Below are 24,630 nucleotides of genomic sequence, written 5' to 3' on the forward strand. Positions count from 1 at the left end.
CTCATTCTGCCAACGGCCTTGTCAAAGAGGGCGGAGGAGTGGATAGAGGTTCAAGGCACTCTCTTGTCCTAGGGGTGGGAAATTGCCCCTAAAGGCGGTAGAATCAGCAATGATCAACGACATGAGGATGCAGAAGGCAATGGAAACTACTGAATTAAAGACATGTAACGTGTATCCACAGGACATGTGGCCTGTAATTGAAGAAGTATCATGATGATCTCTCCATTGGCAAAAGATTCCGGAATAGTCCCCCATTCGGAAGTCTGGGAGGGGACTGCCAAGGGGGAGGTTACCATGAGAAAAAGATTGAATAATCAACGAAAGGATAATGTTCTACGAGTCGGGGCGTGGAATGTCAGAAGCTAGAACGTGGTAGGGAAACTAAAAAATCTGAAAAGGGAAATGCAAAGGCTCAATCTAGATATAGTAGGGGTCAGTGAAGTGAAGTGGAAGGAAGAAAAGGATTTCTGGTCAGATGAGTATCGGGTAATATCAACAGCAGCAGAAAATGGTATAACAGGTGTAGGATTAGTTATGAATAGGAAGGTAGGGCAGAGGGTGTGTTACTGTGAACAGTTCAGTGACCAGGTTGTTCTAATCAGAATTGACAGCAGACCAACACCGACAACGATAGTTCAGGTATACATGCCGACGTCGCAAGCTGAAGATGAACAGATAGAGAAAGTGTACGAGGATATTGAAAGGGTAATGCAGTATGTAAAGGGGGACTAAAATCTAATATTCATGGGCGACTGGAATGCAGTTGTAGGGGAAGGAGTAGAAGAGATGGTTACTGGAGTATATGGGCTTGGGACACGGAATGAAAGAGGAGAAAGACTAATTGAGTTCTGTAACAAGTTTCAGCTAGTAGTAGCGAATACCCTGTTCAAGAATCACAAGAGGAGGAGGTATACTTGGAAAAAGCCCGGAGATATACGGGAAGATTTCAATTAGATTACATCATGGTCAGACAGAGATTCCGAAATCAGATACTGGATTGTAAGGCGTACCCAGGAGCAGATATAGACTCAGATCACAATATATTAGTGATGAAGAGTAGGCTGAAGTTCACGACATTAGTCACGAAGAATCAATACGCAAAGAAGTGGGATACGGAAGTACTAAGGAATGACGAGATACGTTTGAAGTTCTCTAACGCTATAGATACACCAATAAGGAATAGCGCAGTAGGCAGTACAGTTGAAGAGGAATGGACATCTCTAAAAAGGGCCATCACAGAAGTTTGGAAGGAAAACATAGGTACAAAGAAGGTAGCTGCGTTGAAACCATGGGTAACAGAAGAAATACTTCAGGTGATTGATGAAAGGAGGAAGTACAAACATGTTCCGGGAAAATCAGGAATACAGAAATACAAGTCGCTGAGGAATGAAATAAATAGGAAGTGCAGGGAAGCTAAGACGAAATGGCTGCAGGAAAAGTGTGAAGACATCGAAAAATATATTATTGTCGGAAGGACAGACTCAGCATACAGGAAAGTCAAAACAACCTTTGGTGACATTAGAAGCAACGGTGCTAACATTAAGAGTGCAACGGGAATTCCACTGTTAAATGCAGAGGACAGAGCAGATAGGTGGAAAGAATACATTGAAAGCCTCTATGAGGGTGAAGATTTGTCTGATGTGATAGAAGAAGAAACAGGAGTCGATTTAGAAGGGATAGGGGATCCAGTATTAGAATCGGAATTTAAGAGAGCTTTGGAGGACTTACGATGAAATAAGGCAGAAGGGATAGATAATATACCATCAGAATTTCTATAATCATTGCGGGAAGTGGCAACAAAACGACTATTCACGTTGGTGTGTAGAATATATGACTTTCGGAAAAGCATCATCCACACAATTCCGAAGACGGCAAGAGCTGACAAGTGCGAGAATTATCGCACAACCAGCTTAACAGCTCATGCATCGAAGCTGCTTACAAGAATAATATACAGAAGAATGGAAAAGAAAATTGAGAATGCGCTAGGTGGCGATCAGTTTGGCTTTAGGAAAAGTAAAGGGACGAGAGAGGCTATTCTGACGTTACGGCTAGTAATGGAAGCAAGGCTAAAGAAAATACAAGACATTTTCATGGGATTCGTCGACCAGGAAAAAGCGTTCGACAATATAAAATGGTGCAAGCTGTTCGAGATTCTGAAAAAAGTAGGGGTAAGCTATAGGGAGAGACGGGTCATATACAATATGTACAACAACCAAGAGGGAATAATAAGAGTGGACGATCAAGAACGAAGTGCTCGTATTAGGAAGAGTGTAAGACAAGGCTGTAGCCTTTCGCCCCTACTCTTCAATCTGTACATCGAGGAAGCAATGATGGAAATAAAAGAAAGGTTCAGGAGTGGAATTAAAATACAAGGTGAAAGGATATCAATGATACGATTCGCTGATGACATTGCTATCCTGAGTGAAAGTGAGAAAGAATTATATGATCTGCTGAACGGAATGAACAGTCTAATGAGTACACAGAACGGTTTGAGAGTAAATCGGAGAAAGACGAAGGTAATGAGAAGTAGTAGAAATGAGAACAGCGAGAAACTTAACATCAGGATTGATGGTCACGAAGTCAATGAAGTTAAGGAATTCTGCTACCTAGGCAGTAAAATAACCAATGACGGACGGAGCAAGGAGGACATCAAAAGCAGACTCGCTATGGCAAAAAAGGCATTTCTGGCCAATAGAAGTCTACTAATATCAAAGGAAGAAATTTCTGTGGATGTACGTCTGGAGTACAGCATTGTATGGTAGTGAAACATGGACTGTGTGAAAACCGGAACAGAAGAGAATCGAAGCATTTGAGATGCGGTGCTATAGACGAATGTTGAAAATTAGGTGGACTGATAAGGTAAGGAATGAGGAGGTTCTATGCAGAATCGGAGAGGAAAGGAATATGTGGAAAACACTGATAAGAAGAAGGGACAGGATGATAGGACATCTGCTAAGACATAAGGGAATGACTTCCATGGTACTAGAGGGAGCTGTAGAGGGCAAAAACTGTAGAGGAAGACAGAGATTGGAATACGTCAAGCAAATAATTGAGGACGTAGGCTGCAAGTGCTACTCTGAGATGAAGAGGTTAGCACAGGAAAGGAATTCGTCAATATGTGTGGCCTTTGGATATACTAACTATCTATATCACTTTTAATTACTATTGCTGTCTTACATTTGTTAGGTTTTTTTAATAAATACCATCTTTCATTTGCAACCTCGTATTGTTACGATACTATTTTTGTCTTCAGTTTTTAAAACCGAAATGTCTGCATTCACAGTCTGAACACAGCTTTTAAGTAATGTTTGTGTGACACAAAACAAATTAAATGTTATATTCAACACATATTAAATACTTTTTAGAACTACATCATACCATTGTGCACCATAGAAAGCCTCTAATGAAGCACCTCTGAATCGAGTTTCTTATAATTTATTGGTATCACAAATCAACACTTTAGTATACAGAATGAATTTTCCCTCTTCTGTGGAATGTGCACTGATTTGAAACTTCCTGACAGTTTAAAACTGTGTGCCAGACCATACTCAAAGCCCAGAACTTTAGCCTTTCATGGGCAAGTCTACCAAGTGGGTCACTCAAGCATGATACATGGCCTGTCTCCACTGTTTTAAATCCGTCAGCACCTCACGCCTACCGTTATTTCACAGCCTCCTAATCAAATAGGTAACTCTAACCAAGCAGTCACATTTATTGCACATTTCTTCATAAATAAAATTTTATTTGTTTTCTGTTAAGGTTTAAGTGGAAAATTTTCTCAGGAGGACCAGTCGATGAGGAGGGGGCACAAAACATTACGAAACGAGTTATATTCCTCTCTTTAACAACAGAAGAAAGGAAAGTCACAAATATTTTATTGAGGTAGCGACAAATGGACGAATAGATCTCTGTTGGCAAAGTGACCATTTAATAAGAGTAAAGAACAGCATTACAAAAGTTTAATGTCCCCTTCTATTAGATGAGTGTGATATTAATTTGGTGAATGGTAGTGTGGAACCCTACCCATAATTATTCTTCAGTCATTATTTTCATTCGTGTTACATCAAATAACTGGTAGTTTTTTTACATACCTGATATGTGACTTTGTATCGTAGTGACTTGTCTTGTGAATTTAGCGGAGGCTGCCATGTAACATTCAGCTGTCTGCCAGACACCAAAGGCACTACATTCACAGCTCTCACACTTCCTGGGGCTGGAACAGAATAATCCTTATAAAGCAATCCAGTAAGAAGAAAAGAGAAAGGTCAGAAAGTATATATAACGATTTGTTGATTATGAATCTTTTCTTGTTGATAACTGTATGCACTCTCTGTTATAATTATAAAAAACAAATGATTCATTATTAGCCAATCATACATTATAATCTCATCACACGAAATTATATTTCACACAAAAATATTTTACGAGCATTTCCAATTGCATATGTGTTTGTTACGTGTTGCTTGATATCTGATACAGTTATAGGTTTACCCTTCAGCTTTTTACTGTCGTTTAAGTTTCTACTACGATTAGGTCTACAGTTCAGTACAAAAAAAGGAAGAATAACAACAACAACTCATTTGGAAACGTCACACACACTACATAATATGTATTATAGACATCACTCAATCTCAAAAACTTGTAATATACGTATAGTAACGTTTTCTGGGATATTACTACATAACCAAAGAACGTTGTGAGGCATTAATTATCTGGACATCCCACTGAACATGGTCTGATATTTCTTACTTTATTAGCTGAGACAAATCTTTTTCAGTAGACATATTTTAAACGAGGAACTGCATATAATGTTTTTATGTGTTCATAAAAAAATCTGAAAGTATATCATTTATTGGTAATCACAATTTAAATTGCAATCTGTGCTCACATGATACTGATAAACTTGTGTATGTAATTTACATAAGTGCATGCATTATGTGTAAGTGGAAGCAATTTTATAGAAAGATGTAAACAGATTTCTTTTAAAAACATGTAGTTAGGCAACAGTTATATATGCATATGTAATTACTTTATGGGTTTTTTTCTTACATGATCGACGCCTTTTTCCATGAGGTGGCTGTAGCTATCACCCTATGCTTTGCCTTTTGCGAACTTCAATTCTCAGCATTATTATTTCTTTATTCAGTATACTTATCGGCACATACACTGAAGCACCAAAGAAACTGGTATAGGCATGCATATTCGAATACAAGGACTTGTAACAGATAATATGTGGGGATGTGGTCGGCAACGCCTATATAAGAGAACAAGTGTCTGACGCGGTTGTTAGACCGGCTACTGTCATTATAATGGCAAGATATCAAGATTTTAGTGAGCTTGAACGTCACGTCATAGTCGGCGCACGAGTGATGGGACACAGGATCTCCGAGGTAGCGATGATGTGGCAATTTTCCCGTACGACAATTTGATGAGTGTACTGTGAATATCAGGAATACGGTAAAACATCAAATCTCCGACATCGCTGCGTCCGGAAAAAGATCAGGTGAGAACGTCACCAACGATGAATAATGAGAATCATTCAACGTGACAGAAGTGTGACTCTTCCGCAGATTGCTGCAAATTTCAGTACTGGGCCATCAACAAGTGTCAGCCTGCGAACCATTCAACGAAAGATCATTGATATGTGCTTTCAGAGCTGAAGGCCCACTCGTGTACCCTTGATGACTGCACGACACAGAGCTTAACGCCCCGCCTGGGCCTGTCAACATTGAAGTTGGATTTTTGGTGACTGGATACATGTGACTGGATACATGTGGTTCAGGCAAATACGGTTTTAAGAAATGAAACTGTGATAAGTCTGAAATGAAAAATTTATAGTCAATTTGTGTAACCAATTTTGAGCTAAGGCAATGAAACAAAGACATTTAATTCAAAACGATTAAGGAAACTTAGTACACCACAGCAGCAATTGCCCTGTCTGTTGGATGTTAGTAGAAGAGTGAAGAAAATAAGCAAGTGAATAAGAAAATTTACTGAAGGAGTAGATAGGATTGTGATGATTGTGCATATAAATTGAAATGGAGCTGAACAAGACACATAGTAGCTAAATGAGTACTAAACAGATCAACAAAGGTCTTTGTTGGATTCCAAGAAACAAGAAAATAGAGAAAATATCCTAATGGAAGAAGGATAGATAAGAGAAAACACACAGGTCCAGCAAGCACGCATATAAGTATAAACTCTATTTCTTGGAGAAGTCTTGGGGAGGCCTCTATCCGTCATTGGACACGAAATGCCTAAGATGATGACGATGATGAAGTCAGTCCTGAGTTGCATCATAAAACAGGAAAAAACGGACCAAACAAGTATGTTTTGAACTAATTTTGTAAATCAATAACAATGTGGAAAGATGTGCAGACTTGTAGAATTGAGAGTAGGTGACAAAAATATTGTATTATTGTAGCAATGAAATATAGGTCACTGATATTAGAAGAGTTGCCTGTGATTTCAGTTCGTATTATATTACAGCGACTGGTAAATTAGTGCAGCAGAGATTTTGTAACCCATCAAACACAATATCACAAGTACATTCAGGTACTAATGTTAACAATATATCCTTATTTTTCAGACTAGTGCGAACAAACTCTGACATATCATAGTCACTGATAATGAAACATCAAGTTAATTTTGATCACTTACAGGGTAAACCCCTATGGTGTTTCTAACATATAGCGTGTGTATGTGTTGTAGCCTAATGTTGTACCCGCAATAGAATTCTCACGTATACAAATGATCAAAACGGCCCTGCTATTGACAATCTACGCCTACAGACTTGCGTAAAATGAAGCTTGGTATTGTGGTTTTACTTTGCTTCATTTTAGCAATCAAACCAATTACTGCTATTGGGATGCTACTATAATGAATCACAACTTGGATACCATAAATGATTTATTGTCGAGAAATATATAGAGTTCAAAAATTCTGTAAATATGGTAGATCCCGCCCTAAATGTAATTTCTAGATTGGCGGAACATATTTTTCACTTTCCTGGGACCATGTCCCGCTTTATTAGATGGACACGAAGTTGCCTGTTACTGATTAGCGGTGAGAAACGGAAGACGTGCACCTTGACAGACACTTTCGGAAAAAGCTCAGTTGACAAGCAAATAGAACTCAATCCATTTACTGTGAGTGTTTCCCTAACAGCCTAACTCAGGAGCTGATGATGATGTCGCTGTTTGGTTTGTGGGGCGCTCAACTGCACGGGCATCAGCGCCTGTACGAAGTACAAATTTTTATAAAGCCCAATCTAGCGACTGTCACGAATGATGATGATGATGATGATGATGATGATGATGAAATGATGAGTACAACACAGACACCCAGACCCCAGGCAGAGAAAATCCACAACCCAGCTGGGAATCGAGCCTGGGACCCCGTGATCCAGAGGCAGCAATCCTCGCCACTAGACCACTAACTGCGGGCGCAACTCAGGAGCGTGCGTCACCTACTGAAGAACCAACGGCATTTACACTGCCGCAACGATTTGCTCATGTAGCTGCGGTGCAGAAGAGGTACATGGCGTACATGTAATTCTCTGCCTGGACAGTGGATGCTATACGCTGTCCACAAACGTCCAAGGATCAAATTTCGTCAGTGCAAGACATAACACAACTCAAGATTTCTGTTTCCTCACCAGCGCGAAACAGAAATCCGACCCAAGCATTCTTTCGTAAAGATGCATTTCAATGTGTGTCAGACTTCGCAGAAAGGTAAAGATTCATCACTCTACTAAAATGAATAACAACTCTGTTCACAAAGGAACGTCTTCACACCTCCTTGTGTCACAAGCAGAACGTCTCAAAATGTAGTCCCCAGGTTCTCCGCTGCAGCTCTTACCTGTGAAGATTATAGGTTGATCCCCAGAGGGAAGTATCTTCGATCAGTCTACACAGGAAAGTGAGTTCACGCCATATGCCCTCTTTCTCTGGGAACTTGGCGTCTATACCTGCGCTCACACGACGAATCCCAGCGGCCGTTACAGAAACATTGCCACAACAAGGGCATGAATCTGCCAACCAGTCGCCTGTAGCTCATACTCCATTCAAAAGATCTTCTGGAATTTGCTGCTTTTTGATGGGAAGTGTGCCTCATCACTTCCCATGAGAAGATACTTCCCATATCCGCTGATGACAGTTGCCTGTGACCCTGCACATTCCTTCACATAAAAAGTGTGTGTTTTCGTATTGTTCCGACCCCAACGCTCTCACCAGGTACAATATTCTGAAATTATTTTTCGGATCACCAGACGGCAACCTCCCACCTGCACCGTCCACTGTACAGGATTTCTGTTGCGTCAGCGTTGTAAACTGCCACCTCCCTAATTTCCCCTCCCCCTCAGGGTACTAAATATCTGGCTCTGCAGAACACCACTAATCCCAACCCAGCCCTTCTGTAGCCAACAGCAGCTTCTAAGGAACGCATTGTCCACGTCGACCTTTTTGTTAGCACCCATCTCTAATTAACTCCCAGACAAGCAGTACTCCAGTAATCGTATGTGGTGGTAGCTAGCATCAGTGAACGACATGATCAATAACCCGATTGTTCGTCGTAAACAGTGCTCTAGTGAACAGAAGAGACAAAGAAACAGGTACACCTGCCTAATATCATGTAGGACCTCCACGATCACGCAAAAGTGCTGCAACACAACGTGCCCTAGGACTGTGAAGTAGTGCTGGTGGGAACAGACACCATGAATCCTGCAGGGCTGTCCATAAATCCGTAGACGTACGAGGAGGTGGAGATCTCTACTGAACAGCACGTTGCGAGGCATCCCCGATACGCTCAATAATGTTAATATCTGGCGAGTTTGGCGGCCAGTGAACGTGTTTAAACTCAGAAGGGCGTTCCTGGAGGCACAATGTAGCAATTTTGAACGTGTGGGGTGTGGCATTGTCAAACTGGAATTGCCCAAATCCGTCGGAATGCACAATGGACACGAATGGATGCAGGAGATCAGACAGGATGCTTACGTATGTGTCAACTGTCAGAGTCGTGTCTAGACGTGTCAGTGGTCCCATATCAGTCCAACTGCATTCGCCATCAAACACTACAGAGCCTCCACCAGCTTCTCCAAATTTTTGGTTACATGTCAGTATTACACCAATTAATTTTCAGGTCTACTTGAAAACTCGATGAAATATAGTCTTTCTTTAGTTTTTGTTGTTTATGTGTCCAAAATCATAACTGTAGAATCTCATCGACATCAAAGCAGTTCAGGTATGTTTCAGTAGCACATACACATTCCATTCATGATTTTGAGAGCTGAAAGGAACAACTCGTTCTGTAGATCATATTTTCCCCTGCAGGTCAGACAAGGTGTGTAAATTTATCAGGTCACTGTTAAAGGTGATCATTTTAGCCAGTATGGAACGATTCTGATTTGCACTTGTTTGTGTTTGTGCACGCCTGATCAGTAGAATGGCACCGGTTGTCACTAAATGTGTCTGAGACACATTTTGTAGCAATCTTATCTGTGTAGGCTACATTTTAAACAATTGTGAATAGATATTTACACACTGGCACATGTACCTTTTACTATTTAGAGACTGGAAAAATTACTTTTGCAGTTTTTCAGCCTAGGATTGGCCATGTTAAGTGCATCATTATTGCCTAGACGCAGTCCATCAAGGGTTACATATGTCGAACGGTTACAACATTGTAGAAGATGTTCTTTGTCCTGAACTTCACCAAAATCGCATATATTTTGTGATTTGTCCTTGATGCCACTTTTAATTATGTCTTACAGATCTTATAATTAAATTTTCCCCGAGACATTAAAGTCTCATCTTTATCTACGATAATGGTGGAAGCAGGAGAAATGAATTAAAATTTTTGCGACAGTCAGGACCTGAACCCCGGTCTTCTAGGCAGACACGCTAACCTTTACACCACCACAACACTGTGGTCAACATTGCTGCACGAATTACTCAGATGGTTTGCCCTACCCAACACCAACTCCATATCTGCAGTTTCTTTTCCCCCTTACATAATCACTATTGCCAGGGCTCTCCTGAATTGGAATAGCATCCCAGAGTTGGACGCAATGGGGGAAGTCCTGTAGCATAGGTGATGTCATAGATCTTATAGATCTTGTATAGCTGAGTTTCTAAAGTTGCCCCTCTTAGCATACAGGAAAAACTGGGAGAAGCCTCACGACTCTGTTCAAAGACCATAATGATGCCATACAGTTCGACACATGAGGAATATAAACCTGAGAGTGCTCAGGAAATGTTTTTGAAACTAATAATCGCAATAAATGAACAATATAGTAAAATAATTTGGCTAGAGGAAAGAACAATAAGATTGATCAACAGTCTGGTAATATTAGTCACAAAACTGAGCAACAATCCAGTAACAGCAGTCAGAAAAATGATCAGCGGTACAGTAATATAAGTTGTTTACCTAGTGACTCAGTAGTTTCAAATATGAAGTTAATGGACATATTGAATTCCAGGAGTCTAAGTTAAAGCAAATTTTGGTATACATTTACATAAGTTTGGTAAGAAATCTGAGGAAAGGATTTTTCATGTTGAGACAAAATGTGAGAGGTCCGCAGAGGATGTAAAAATCGAATTAAGAGAGGGAATTAACTGAATAGTTCGAGATAGAAAATGAAGGTCACATACATTAAATGGTGATGTGTAAAAAGTAATGAAAAAGGTTACTATAGTAGAATCGCTAAGAAAAGGTAAATAAGTACAGTTTGAAAAGAATGTGTGTGTGTATGACTGAATGAAATAGAAGCTATCCTACATCAGCTGTCTCATGCAGTTAATAATGTAGAGGGTAGTTTATATGAGCATGATTGTAGATTGTCTGACATAGAAAAGAACAGCTGAATAATCACTGATGATGGTGAATGTAATTTTGCAACTGAGTCATCTGAAGTCGCTTATATAAAAATTAGACAGTTCTTTTTTTAATTTTATCCTGCTGGTAGTGTTAATCGAAAAATTTTTTGAAATTATTTTGAGACCCCTCTTCTTTCCCTTTCAACCCTTCTGCCTGAAGAAGGAGCCACTGGCTCCGAAAGCTTGCCTAATTATGACCTTCTTTTAGGTGTGTGTGTTCTGCTGTCGCGTGGTAAGTAGATTTTTTAGATATATAGTTGCGTTACATTGTCAAAAATTTACTGTTCTCGTTGCTACATTATTTATTGATAGAAAAGATTGGTTTTATTACTTAAAATTTTAGGGGAAGCAGGAACTTGGGAAATTACTGCTACTGAACAATGTGATACTTAGAAATAATTTAAGAGTGGTTTCCCAATGAGTATTTTGGCAGACAAAAGTAAATAGAAAACGAAACTGCTCCCATACTGGCCATGAAGGCCCAACGGTACCGACCGACCGCCGTGTCATCCTGAGCCCATAGGCGTCACCAGATGGGGATATGGAGGGGCATGTGGTCAGCACACCGCTCTCTGGGCCGTATGTCAGTTTCGGAGACTGGAGGCGCCACTTCTCAGTCAAGTAGCTCCTCAGTTTGCCTCACAAGTGCTGAGTGTACCCTGCTTGCAAACAGCGCTCGACAGACAGGGAGGTCACCCATCCAAGTGCTAGCCCAGCCCGACAGCGCTTAACTTCGGTGATCTGACGGCAACCGGCGTTACCACTGTGGCAAGGGCATTGGCAGACAAAAGTAAATGGAGTTGCAAAATATTTTGTACACTGGACAGAAGTTCAGTCACCAGTGGATAAAATTTAATTAATTTTTTGCTTTAGTGGGCAACGTATTTGTTTTATGTTAGTAATAAATAGTAACCAGAGCAGACCATAATGGATTTCGGTGGCACGTTACCCATTAGATGGCATAACAAAATTATTTCAACTGCTACAGATCAAATTCTAAAGATTGTGAAATATTTTGGAAGGGCGAAAAAACTGACGCTGGACGAAGAGCAAATAAATCCCCATTTCAGGTCCCAGGGAATTTCAGAAAAGAGAAACAACGTTAAGTAATAATGGACTAAACGTCATCCAAACACTATGTGGGAAATTCAGTTTAAAAGTGATGCTTTTAACTCACCTATGCAAAAGTTTGTTGTTAGGAAGTAAGTTTTGTTTCAGTAAAAGATGTTTTCGTAAACAGATTTAACAGTTTTCAAAAAGAGTATGAATTTGTAAAATATTGGTATTTCGAAAATATTTTTGAACTACGTTGCTTGTCTAGTTTGTAGAGCTGTAAGATATGGGAATATAGATATTGATTCGAAACTTAATAAAAGAATCAATAAAAGCAAGTCTTCTGGTCCAGACTGTACACCAATTAGATTCCCTTTGGAGTATGCTGATGCATTAGCTCCATACTTAACAATGATATACAACCGTTCACTCGCCGAAAGATCCGTACCCAAAGACTGGAAAGTTGCACAGGTCACACCAATATTCATGAAAGGTAGTAATCCACTAAATTACAGGCCCATATCGTTAACGTCGATATGCAGCAGGATTTTTGAACATATATTGTCTTCGAACATTATGAATTACCTCGAAGAATACGGTCTATTGACACACAGTCAACATGGGTTTAGAAAACATCGTTCATGTGAAACACAACTAGCTCTTTATTCACATGAAGTGCTAAGTGCTAAAGACAAGGGATTTCAGATCGATTCCGTATTACTGGATTTCCAGAAGGCTTTTGACACTCTACCACACAAGTGGCTCGTAGTAAAATTGCGGGCTTATCGAATATCGTCTCAGTTATGTGACTGGATTTCCGATTTCCTGTCACAGTTCGTAGTAACTGACGGAAAATCATCGAGTGAAACAGAAGTGATTTTAGGCGTTCCCCAAGGTAGTGTTATAGTCTCTTTGCTGTTCCTTATCTACATAAACGATTTGGGAGACAATCTGAGCAGCCGTCTTCGGTTGTTTGGAGGTGACGCTATCGTTTATCGACTAATAAAGTCATCAGAAGATCAAAACAAACTGCAAGACGATTTAGAAAGAAATATCTGAATGGTGCGAAAAGTGGCAGTTGACCCTAAATAACGAAAAGTATGAGGTCATCCACATGAGTGCTAAAACTTCGGTTACGCGATAAATCAGTCTAATCCAAAAGCCGTAAATTCAACTAAAGACTTAGGTATTACAATTACGAACAGCTTAAATTGGAAAGAACACAAACAAAATGTTGTGGGGAAGGCTAACCAAAGGCTGCGTTTTATTGGCAGGACACTCAGAAAATGTAACAGACGTACTAAGGAGACTGCCTATACTACCCTTGTCCGTCCTCTTTTAGAATACTACTGCACGGTGTGGGATACTTACCAGATAAGACTTACGGAGTACATCGAAAAAGTTCAAAGAAAGACAGCACGTTTTGTATTATCGCGAAATATGAGAGAGAGTGTCACAGAAATGATACAGGATTTGGGGTAGAAATCATTAAAAGATGGAATCTTCTCACGAAACTCCAAGCCCCAATTTTCCCCTCCCAATGCGAAAATATTTTGTCGACACCGACCTACATAGGGCGGAACGATCATCACGATAAAATAAGGAAGATCAAAGCTCATACGGAAAGATATATGTGTTCATTCTTTCCGCGCGCTATACGAGATAGTAGAGAATTGTGAAGAAGGTTCGATGAACCCTCTGCCAGGCACTTAAATGTCATTTGCAGAGTGTCCATGTAGACATAGATGTAGACTTTATGTATGATTTTTGTAGTTTCAGACGTTCAGTTTTATCTGCCGTTTACATAGTTCTTCAATTTTGCTACAAACATTTAAGAAAAGCAGGAAGTGAATTGTGTGGTGATTTGCATTGGCACTTAGGACAGGGGGAGAGGTCTCCTCAGTAGCCTGGGCTCCCTACAGAGCACTAAAAAGCGGGCCTTATGTCTTTTCTACGCTGCCTTCCTCTTTCCAAGCTGTCGTGTTCACATGCTTCCACGTGTGGGAAAATTACACACCGACCTGTAAAATAATACTCATTTCCCATACTCCGATCTACCGGGTGGTCAAAAAGTCAGTATAAATTTGAAAACTGATTAAATCACGGAATAAAGTAGATAGAGAGGTACAAATTGACACACATGCTTGGAATGACATGTGGTTTTATTAGAACCAAAAATTACAAACGTTCAAAAAATGTCCGACAGATGGCGCTTCATCTGATCATAAGAGCAATAATTAGCATAACAACGTAAGACAAAGCAAAGATGATGTTCTTTACAGGAAATACTCAATATGTCCACAATCATTCCTCAATAATAGCTGTAGTCGAGGAATAATGTTATGAACAGCACTGTAAAGCATGTCCGGAGTTATGATGAGGCATTGGCGTCGGATGTTGTCTTTCAGCATCCCTAGAGATGTCGGTCTATCACGATACACTTGCGACTTCAGGTAACCCCAAAGCCAATAATCTCACAGACTGGGGTCTGGGGACCTGGGAGGCCAAGCATGACAGAAGTGGCGGCTGAGCACACGATCATCACTAAACGACGCGCGCAAGAGATCTTTCACGCGTCTAGCAATATAGGGTGGAACGCCATCCTGCATAAACATCGTACGTTCCAGCAGGTTTTGATCAGCCAGGCTGGGAATGATGCGATTCTGTAACATATCGGCGTACCTCTCACCCGTCACGGTAGCAGTTTGGCTGTTTTTTTTTTTTTTGTTGTAATAAAACCCCATGTCATTCCAAGCATGTGTGTCAATTTTTACCCCTCTATCTACATTATTCCGTGGTTTATTAAGTTTTCAAATTTATACTGCCTTGTTAAACACCCTGTATGTGATATTTTATAGTCTTCCCGACTAGTGTTGTAGCATTCTCAGTTTCTTACTTGAAATAATTTGGGAGAAATTTAAAATTGTCTAAAAAATAAAATTTACAACTTCCCATAACAGTCAACATTCAGACACTACGATACTTATTTTTAAAAATGCGTACTTAGTCAACAAATAGTTAATTAAGCAGTATTTTGTTGAAGAGTGTAAGTTATGTATTGTTTCGAGCTTTCAAAAAGTAATCTGTCCACATCATTATTTTGATCTGTCACTCTGTCAGAGTGAGTGATGGTATGTCACATTTGAACCTTGAAATTTACTGTGATTTGTGATGAATGAGCGTGTGAATCTTGTCGTGTAATCCAGCAGGGAATAACATACATGGTATGATGTGTTTATGGCCAAGTAGTTCGTAGAACCAAAATCTTTACTTATGGCGTTAAGACAAATGTACAGAGTGGTCATTAATAAAAACGACACAGGCAGCTATGGGTTCCTAATTGGAAATGGAGGAAAAAGTGTCCTGTGAACATGTGTCTGGAAATGGACGGTGTGCGTGCTACGGCAACAAATCGTCGTGGAACACAATACAGAGCTGCACCGCATCCGTGTCACGAGAGATGTTTGAAGTGTCGTCCATAGGATGCAATGCACGCGATCACAGGTCGCATCATGGACTGCTGCACTCTTTCGCACGTTCCAGCCTCTCTCCTAATAGTGTTAGAGGCGTCGCGACGGACACAGTGCTGAAGGATCAGCACGTCAGGAACTGATTCAGCACACACAATGCTTTTCAGATGCCCCTAGACGTAAAAATCCATGGTGTTTACGTCAGCTGATCCAGCCACGCCATGCTACAGGGCCACTGTGTCCTATCCAATGTCCGAAGAAAATGTTCTTGAGGTGTCGACAAAGTGTAATGCAGAAGTGGGTTTGTGCTCCGTCATGCAAAACCCACATAACCTATCGTATTGCCTAAGGCACACCCTCAAACAGCCTAGGCAGACTATTCTGGAAGAAGTCCTATTACGTTCCTCCGTCGAGGCGTTGTGGAATAATAACCGGTCCAAAAATGTGGTCGCCAAGAATCCCCACCCGCACGTTGCTGCTGAACCGATGCTGATGGGGTGCGTCAACCGTTCCCCGAGGACTGTCTGTAGTCCAAAGTCGACGATTATGCAGACTGATGATGGCAGTTCTGGTAAAGGTTGCTTCATCGGGAAAGACGACCGATGCCAGAAATCCCATAACTCAGATGGTCTTGTGCGAGAAATATCCATAAAATAATTGCCAGTAGAGGGAAATCAGCCTCTGATAATCCTAGCACTCGTTGCAGGTGACAGGGACAGTAGCCGTTGTCATGCAGGGTACACATAACTGTACTTCGGCTTACACTGTGTTGGTGGGACACTAGCCAGGAGATTGTAGTAGGGTTCGTGTCAATAGCCTGTAGAAGCCGGTCCTCCAAATCCGTTGTACGCACAGTCCTCCACGTTCATCTGTCCCAATGGACCTGTGATCAAACAAACGCCCAAAAAGGGCTTGAAATGTTATGTGATATGGTTGGTGTCTGTGAGGATTACTGTTTTGGCATAGCTCCCTCTCTACGATTCCCATCTACTTTACCCTATAGAATCACAATCTGTGCTTGTTCCCGGCATGAATACCAGACCACGCTGCAGTCACACAGCCTGCGACATACGGGTACCAGCAACACGTGGCACGTGGTCAGTGGAACTGTCATTCGTCAGCGCCAGCTACCGTAGCAACGAAGCGTTCCCGGACACATGTTCATAGGACCTTTTTTCCCCCATTACCAGTCAGGAATCCGTCCTTCCAGTTTGTCGGTTTTATTAATGTTCACCCTGTACATGAGACTTATCCCAGTTTATTCACTTTTCGGAAAATCGCCGTTAACAAGCAGAGTGGTTCATAAAATGATGGTTATCGGGTGGCAAAAAAGCTTTTACAGAAGATAAGAGATTTTTGCGACTTTCTTTCGATGAGCTTAAAAATTCCACTTGGCGTGGTATGTAACCGTAATTCTCAGCTTCAGATATTGGTGAACTGTGCATTATTGAAAGTCTATATTGGAAATGATACACACCGTTGAACTTTCTTACCGCTGATTGACTCTTTAATAGTCGTAACAGGTAGAGAAATCTGTACTTATGGTGGCTACTATTAAATGGGTGTGATATATACGTGAATGCGATAATCCTAACAATAGGCAGCTAGTTATTTTTGGCGAAGAATTGAGTGTTTAGGTGGACTTTTTACTCTTAAAATGACAATACAGGACAAATTTCTTGTGAAGACCTTGTCTCATTTCAGTAGTTTCAGGTAGACCTGTGATAAATACCCCTTGTAAGTAGGCTGTTTAGGTTTTTATGTTGGTAACGCCACATAGCGCTCTATATGAAAATCACTGACTGTGCTGTGTGGAGTCTGTGGCTGGTTTGCATTGTTGGAATTTTGTATTGTAGTGTTGGGCAGTTAGATGCGAACAGCGCATAGCGTTGCGCAGTTGGAGGTGAGCCACCAGCAGTGGTGAATGTGGTGAGAGAAATGACGGAGTTTTGATTGCGAAGGATCTGGACGTGTGTCCATCAGAGACAGTAAATTTGTAAGACTGGATGCCATGAATTGCTATATATATTATGACTTTTGAACACTATTAAGGTGCATACATTGCTTGTTCTCTATCAAAATCTTTCTTTTGCTAACTATGCCTATCAGTAGTTAGTGGCTTCAGTTGTTAGAATCTTTTATTTAGGTGGCAATAGTGGCGCTCGCTGCATTGCAGTAGTTCGAGTAACGAATATTTATGTGAGGTAAGTGATTTGTGAAAGGTATAGGTTAATATTGGTCAGGGCCATTCTTTTGTAGGGATTATTGAAAGTCAGATTGCATTGCGCTAAAAATATTGTCTGCCAGTTTAGTGTTGATCAGAATAGGTAAAGAGCGAAATGTCTGAGTATGTTCAGTTCTGCTCAGCTGTTTGAAAATCAAATAATGTAAGACGTTTATCGGCACAGTAATTCATTAATTTTTCTAAGGGGACGTTTCATATGTCGACCATTAGCCGAGGATACCTCACTGGAACTTCTGATTTTTTCTTGTAGTTTCTGTAATTACTGTAGCTATTGTTTATTGCTAGCGCGTAAGTATAGAGAGAATTTCCTTTGTAGTTGTAGTTTTTCATAGTTGTACAGTAAAACAGTTGTGTCATGCCTGTAGATTTGTACCAAGTATTTCGCAGCTGCGCTTGCAATTAACGAGATATTATTTTCAATGCTATGTTAATGTGTTTTCTTATTTTGCTCTTCAAATTGTGCTTTTCTGTGTTATCTTGTGAAATATTGTGACAATAATGGCGTGTGAAAACCGTAATACTAGGCTCCAAAGTAAACTGAGAAATGACAGTGAAGACGAAAGCAGTGTGTTAGCGCCACCGTGTAATGAATTAACTAATGTTCTAAATAGTAATTTGGTAACTGCACATAGGGAAATGGAGCAGGCTACAAATAATGGTGTAGACAGTGAAACAATTAGTGAACAGGGAAGCATTATCGATCGATTGGTCGGCAACAGCTCGCCTCAGGAATTCGAAATGACAGGACACAATCTCGCAAATATTGTAGATTCAGGTTTTGGGTCCTCACCGTTTTGTCAAATAAGTCAAGACACATTTTCTGCTAGTCAAAATGTGAATGTTGCCGGTGCAAATTCACTGCCGAAAAGCACTGAGGAACATGTTTCCGACACCAGTGCATTGTTATTACAATTAATACAACAAATGGGACAAAAGCTTCAAAAGTTAGACACAATGGAACAAAATCTTCAAAAGTTAGACACGACGGAACAAAATCAGAGACAATCACAGCAAAAGCTTCACAAGTTAGACGCAATGGAACAAAATCTTCGAAAGTTAGACACAATGGAACAAAATCTTCAAAAGTTAGACACAATGGAACAAAATCTTCAAAAGTTAGACACCACACTTGAACATACACGTGAAGATTTAACTACTGAGTTACATAACATAGAATCGAAATGTCAAAAAGTCTGTAATGACGTAAAAGCACAAATTTGTGAGCATTTTAAACCTATTTTTTCGCGGCATGAAAATGCATTACAGAATCACGAAGGAGCCATAAAAGAACTGCAAACAAATCATGTGACTGCATGAAAATCATGAGACTTTTCGGGCTAAAATTGACTCAGTTGCCTCTACCGATTCGGTTGCGCTACTTGCAAAAACTCAGGACACAGTAGATACTCTGAAAGTTGGTTCAGAAAGACACATAGAGGAAATTAGTTCATTATCAGAGAAAGTAGTCGAACTTTCGGATCAGCTAAATAATTCACCTACAAAGGTAAATGATAATCTGAATGACACAAGACCGGTAGTCTTTAAAGATACAGAAGAATACGAACAAGTTACGAAATTCAAACAAAATCAGAATCAAATTAATACGCAACACCAAAGATAAATCCGGCAATTACAAGATCAGTTGACACAGGTAATACAAGAATTACATATTTCAGAGGACACTCGCGCTCCAATACGGGAAGAGGGACTTAAAAATACGGAACAGCCGCAAAATAATGACACAGGGCACTTCGGAAGTTATGAAAGAAATTGGCAAGGTGCACCGAATTTTGAAATGGAACCGCCGAAACGACGTAACAATGACCGATATGCGACTCGCCGACATGATGATTTTGACTATAAGCTGTTCATTACTACACGTAAATTTAAAACATTTAAGAATTCTGGCAACGACATTCATCCACAAGCGTGGCTTCATCAATTCTCTCATTGTTTTCCTCCCAACTGGTCATTAGAGCACAGATTAGAATTTATGTGCGGCTATTTAGAGAATGAACCGGTTGTAAGAATGCGATCAGTCATTCAAGATTGTCACAGTGAAGGAGAATTTTATCATGACCTCCTCCCAGCATATGGGTCTCAAGCTACTCAAGATCGCGTAAAACATAGCACCATGATGATGAGACACTTTGAACAATCTGAATTTTCCAGTCTTGTCAAATATTTTGAAGACATATTGCACAAGAATCAGTACCTGTCAAACCCATACAGCCCCTCAGAACTCATCCGCATTTGCTTAGTAAAATTGCCTGAACATTTACGACATATTCTTTTGGCAGGATGTTGAAAAGACGACATTGAAGGTTTTCAGGGACTGTTTCAAGAATTGGAAACAGAAATTGACAATTGCGGGTCCAGAATACAGGAAAACAACCATTACAGGTCACATCCGCCACAATTCGGTGACGACCGAAACAATAACTGGACACGACAAGGCTATTCTTACAACGCAAATCGTGACCAAAACAGACACCACCCATATGACAACCACTGCCAGAGTACTAATAGTTGCGGAGAAAGATCGCATTTCCATAGTAATGACTATCACAGAGACAATCAGAGAAACAGGCAATATGGGAACCAAAATATTTATTATGAAGGGAGACAGAATAACGTCAGACGCAACGGCCCATCGCGCAGTTACGATTCCGGGAGAAATTCTGCACATGACCGACAAAAAAGAAACTATGGAAACTACCGACATAACGACAGACCTGAGTTTCATCGGAACTGGCGGGACTCAAACAGTGCAGGGCCCTCTCGACAAGGTGAATTTGTAGAAGTTAGGTCTCCAAATCCCAATAACGACGCGCGCCAACAAAGAGACAGACAATGACTCACACCACAGGCAGCCACGTGCGCCGGCTGGCTCAGAGAAAAATAACATAGATGTTAACCACGAGAAAAATTTTAGCATTCCTTGCCGAAGTATACAACATGATAATTGCTTTGAAGTTGAAACTCTGTGCACTAGAAAGGGTAAAAGATAGCACCACATTTCACATGTAAAACCATTTATTGAAAGAATCTGATTTTTAACTTAGTCTTTGCTATAAAATTTTTCACTTTGTGCTACTGGTACAATTTGTCACACTTAGAAACTGTTAACGTGCAACAATGTTTTGAAGTTAGCTATCCAGTCTAGAACCTGGGGAACAATGTTAAAACAGAAATTACGAATGCATTGTTATAGTGAACAGACGACACAGTGTTGTTATTTGTACATTCTTGCTTGTTAGTTGCACGATTATGTAACGACTATAAGGCTCACATACGTAGAACATATACAACATGCGTGGGCGCATTGTCAATGCATGTGTGAACATTACGGAAGGCGAACTACTCGCTGTTGAGAGGAATGTCGCTACACGTATTGCCAAATGCACTGGGGTTGACGGACATCATTTTGAGCATTTATTGCATTAATGTGGTATTTACAGGTAATCAAGCTGTAACAGCATGCTTTCTCAGAAATGATAAGTTCACAAAGGTACATGTATCACATTGGAACAACCGAAATAAAATGTTCAAACGTTCTGTATTTTAATTTAAAAAACCTACATGTTACCAGCTGTTCGTCTAAAATTGTGAGCCTTATGTTTGTGACAATTACAGCGCCATCTAACACAAAGCGAAAAAAGTGAACTAAAACATTCATATTTCTTTACGTATTACACGAATATGTAAAAAAAATGGGGGTTCCTACTTTAAAAAAACGCAGTTGATACCCGTTTGACCTATGGCAGCGCCATCTAGCGGGTCAACCATAGCACCATCTGTTTTCCTGGTTTCCCCCTTCAAGCTAGACAAGTTTCGTTCGTTGTAGTTTTTTCGTTTAACGCTTATTTCGTGAGATATTTGGCCTGGTCACGATCAATGGACCACCCTGTATATTGTCTGCATTACTGAGCGACTATCCTAGAACATAGCACCAGTTGAAAGTTGCCTGCATAATGGCTTCAAGGGGCAACAAAAATTAAATGTTCAGTATTTCACATAATTGTTGATCCAATTTAAAAATTTAAAATGTTGTCATAGTCCATTACTTAACAGGTACAGTCTCACGTTAAAAGTTTAATGAATTAAGACAAGTTTTACAGTGTGTTTGTCTTGGGGCAGTGTAAATGATAGTGTGAAAATACCCTGGATTTTTCATCCAGTACCTAAGAATGAGAGCACTTAGTGATTCTCAATAAACTTTAAACTCAATTTGAAACTTTTCCTAACATTTTCCACACTTAGCTGTGATATTTAACACATTAACTCGTTTGTAACATAATCAGACGTTTGAGGCTGTTTTATACACGATAGGGATGTTTATTGTTTCTTTCTAATCTGTGATTCCCCAGTACAAAAATCGTTCTAAATTACTCATGATGACATGAATTGCACTTAAATGCTTGAATGTATGAGTTGCAAATTTGCAGTTCGATTGAATAAAGTATACGCATTAATAATGCTGGTATACTTCATAAAGTGACAACTTTGTCTGGAAAGCAGACCTTCTTTCCTATAATAAGTATTTACATCAATCAAAAACACTGTCAAATAGACTGCAGTTGAAATAATGTTTGGCAAATACTTCCTCTATAGAAAAGAACGAGTGCTGTGTTAGATTTCGTATTATTTTCTTTATGTAATTTTCACTATCGTAAACAACATTCAATACACATAAATTTGCATTCTGAGTGAACTCATCCATTTAAGTCTTGTTATTAAGTCAAGAGATAGGAAATTATCATACTTAAGCCATCCTTTTTTTATATTACATTCATCTTTTCTGAGCTATCATAAGCACTTAGTAATTTCATTTAAGGTGTGGTACTGTCATTGATATGGCTTAAAGATTAGAAAAATACATTTACCCCACAATAGAGTGCCCTGAACAATTACGAAATCCCTCTGTGGATTAACACAGAATGCTGGACTGGAATTTAAACATGGAGCAGCGTCTTTCATGAGTGCATCTCTTGCTCACTCGGCCTGTGGTATAGGGATTACTTTCCTCGCCATTCACAGTCTCTCCACCATATCTGTATTTCTTAGCCATACTTCTGTCCTTTCTATTGTAAAACTTGTTAAATAAGTAACACCATTCCACACAACATAACCTAGTCTTAGAGTGGTACAAATCGCACAGGGAAAACACAAAGGCGTCTTCCTTACCAGCAGGCAGGGTGTGAAGTGTAATCTCTACAGGTAGAGTCTTCTTGCCAGTCACAGTTTTCCCAATCAGCTGGACGCGATAGCTCGTGTCGGGAATAATATTTGATAGTCGCTTGCTGCCATTTTTCTCAGTTACGAGATATTTAAGATGCTCACTTCCAGAGAGAACTGATAGCTCAAATTCCGCTATTTCACATAGCAATGATGTCTTCTCATGTTCATACTGTTCACAAATTAAAATATCTTAATATCAGATGCAGTCAAACATTCACAAAGTCTCTAACGAGTGATAACGTGCACAAAATCAAGAAATGGGAAAGGACATCAAGGCAGAAGTAAACAGGAGATATGGGAATAAAAAAATTGATTACTGATGTTCTAACTGCCAAGTGCAGAAGTATGAAACTGGAACTTGGTTGCAGTAATTAAATTTCTTCTAATTAAAACTGATAAACAATATTTTATTCAAAAGATTCTCCATTGCTATTTATACATTTCTCCAGCCTGTCTGGCAGGCTATGAATGCCATGCCAAAGAAACAGCTCATTTTTGAAGCGAACCAGTCAGCGAACCTTTTTCGTACATTTTCATACGACTTGATGAGTTGTTCAGTGAGAGAGTCTCCCAGCCTCAGTGATGCAAATAGATGATAATAGGACGGAGCCAAGTCTAGAGAGAAAGCCGCATGCCCTTGTACTTCCCAACTGAACGCCTCGATCGTTTCCCTGACTCGTTTTGCTGTTGTGTGATGGGGCATCATCATGGAGCAATATGGCTTTGTGTTGCCTTTTTCCATATTCCGGTCGTTTTTCAGGTAATGCTCGAATTAAAACATCCATCTGCTGTTGGTAGCGATCAGTGTTAACGGTCTCACGAGGTTTTAGCTACTCATAAAAGACGACAGCCTTCTGATAGCACCAAACACAGAGAATTGTCTTCTTTCCAAAGTGATTTGGTCTTGCAGTGGATGTTGATGGTTTGCCTGGATTAACCCATGATTTACGACGCTTAGGATTCTCAAAATATATCCATTTTTCATCACCTGTCACTATTCGATGGAGAAACGACTATTTTGAATGTACCGAACGAAATTTCGCAAGTTATTTTCGAATTGTTTGCTTTCATTCAATTAATGCGGAACCCATTTTCCCACTTTCTGCACTTTCCCCATAGCTTTCAGCCGAAGAGAAACGGCTTTCTGCTTCACATTCGGTTATTCCGCAAGTTTCTGTTTGAGTATCATCTTAATCCAATAACACCCTGCAATTCATTTTCTTTGAACTTTCACGGTTGTTTCCCAGACTCGTCGCTTCTCACATCAAGATCACCACTTTTGAATTTTTTGAACCACTCCGAACACTGAGCTTTTCCAAGATCACGTTCGCCGAAAGCTTTGACAAGCATTCGATGCTATTCTGCAGCAGTTTTCTTCAAATGCTGTCTGCAGATCGTAGTTCGTAGGCACAAAACTCGACATCTTGACGGGCTTGACACAGACACCGATTTGTGGAACTTGAGTTACTGTGTTTTGACATTCGTCGTCAGCCATTACACGAAGCAGATAGATTTGCAGACACGTTCTCACAGGATCTACACTGACAGCTAGCACCTTCTATAGGGAAATTCCGGTTTCATACTTCTACACCTGGTACACTATGAAAAGCATCATAAATCTGTATTAAGTGATAATCATGGATGAAACTGTGTTCTTTGAAAGCTACAAAGCAATTAAAATGACTATAATTCATAAATATAACAAAAATTATATATATACAGGGTGTCCCATTTAACTTGACCACCC

At 40.0% G+C, this 24,630-nt stretch overlaps 1 protein-coding gene across 2 annotated transcripts in view; it reads right to left on the bottom strand.

The window, feature by feature from the left end:
- The window catches only part of LOC124719995, a 517,761-nt gene that overhangs the window by 126,557 nt on the left and 366,574 nt on the right, over positions 1-24,630 (bottom strand). For both annotated transcript variants that reach the window (XM_047245223.1, XM_047245222.1), the window contains exons 17-18: positions 22,830-23,052; positions 4,092-4,213 (exon numbers count right to left, since the gene is read on the bottom strand). In XM_047245223.1, the coding sequence (XP_047101179.1) occupies positions 4,092-4,213; positions 22,830-23,052 (345 nt within the window). The remainder of the gene's footprint in view (positions 1-4,091; positions 4,214-22,829; positions 23,053-24,630) is intronic.

This window comes from Schistocerca piceifrons, chromosome 11 (genome assembly GCF_021461385.2).
Source record: "Schistocerca piceifrons isolate TAMUIC-IGC-003096 chromosome 11, iqSchPice1.1, whole genome shotgun sequence".
Lineage (NCBI taxonomy): Eukaryota > Metazoa > Arthropoda > Insecta > Orthoptera > Acrididae > Schistocerca > Schistocerca piceifrons.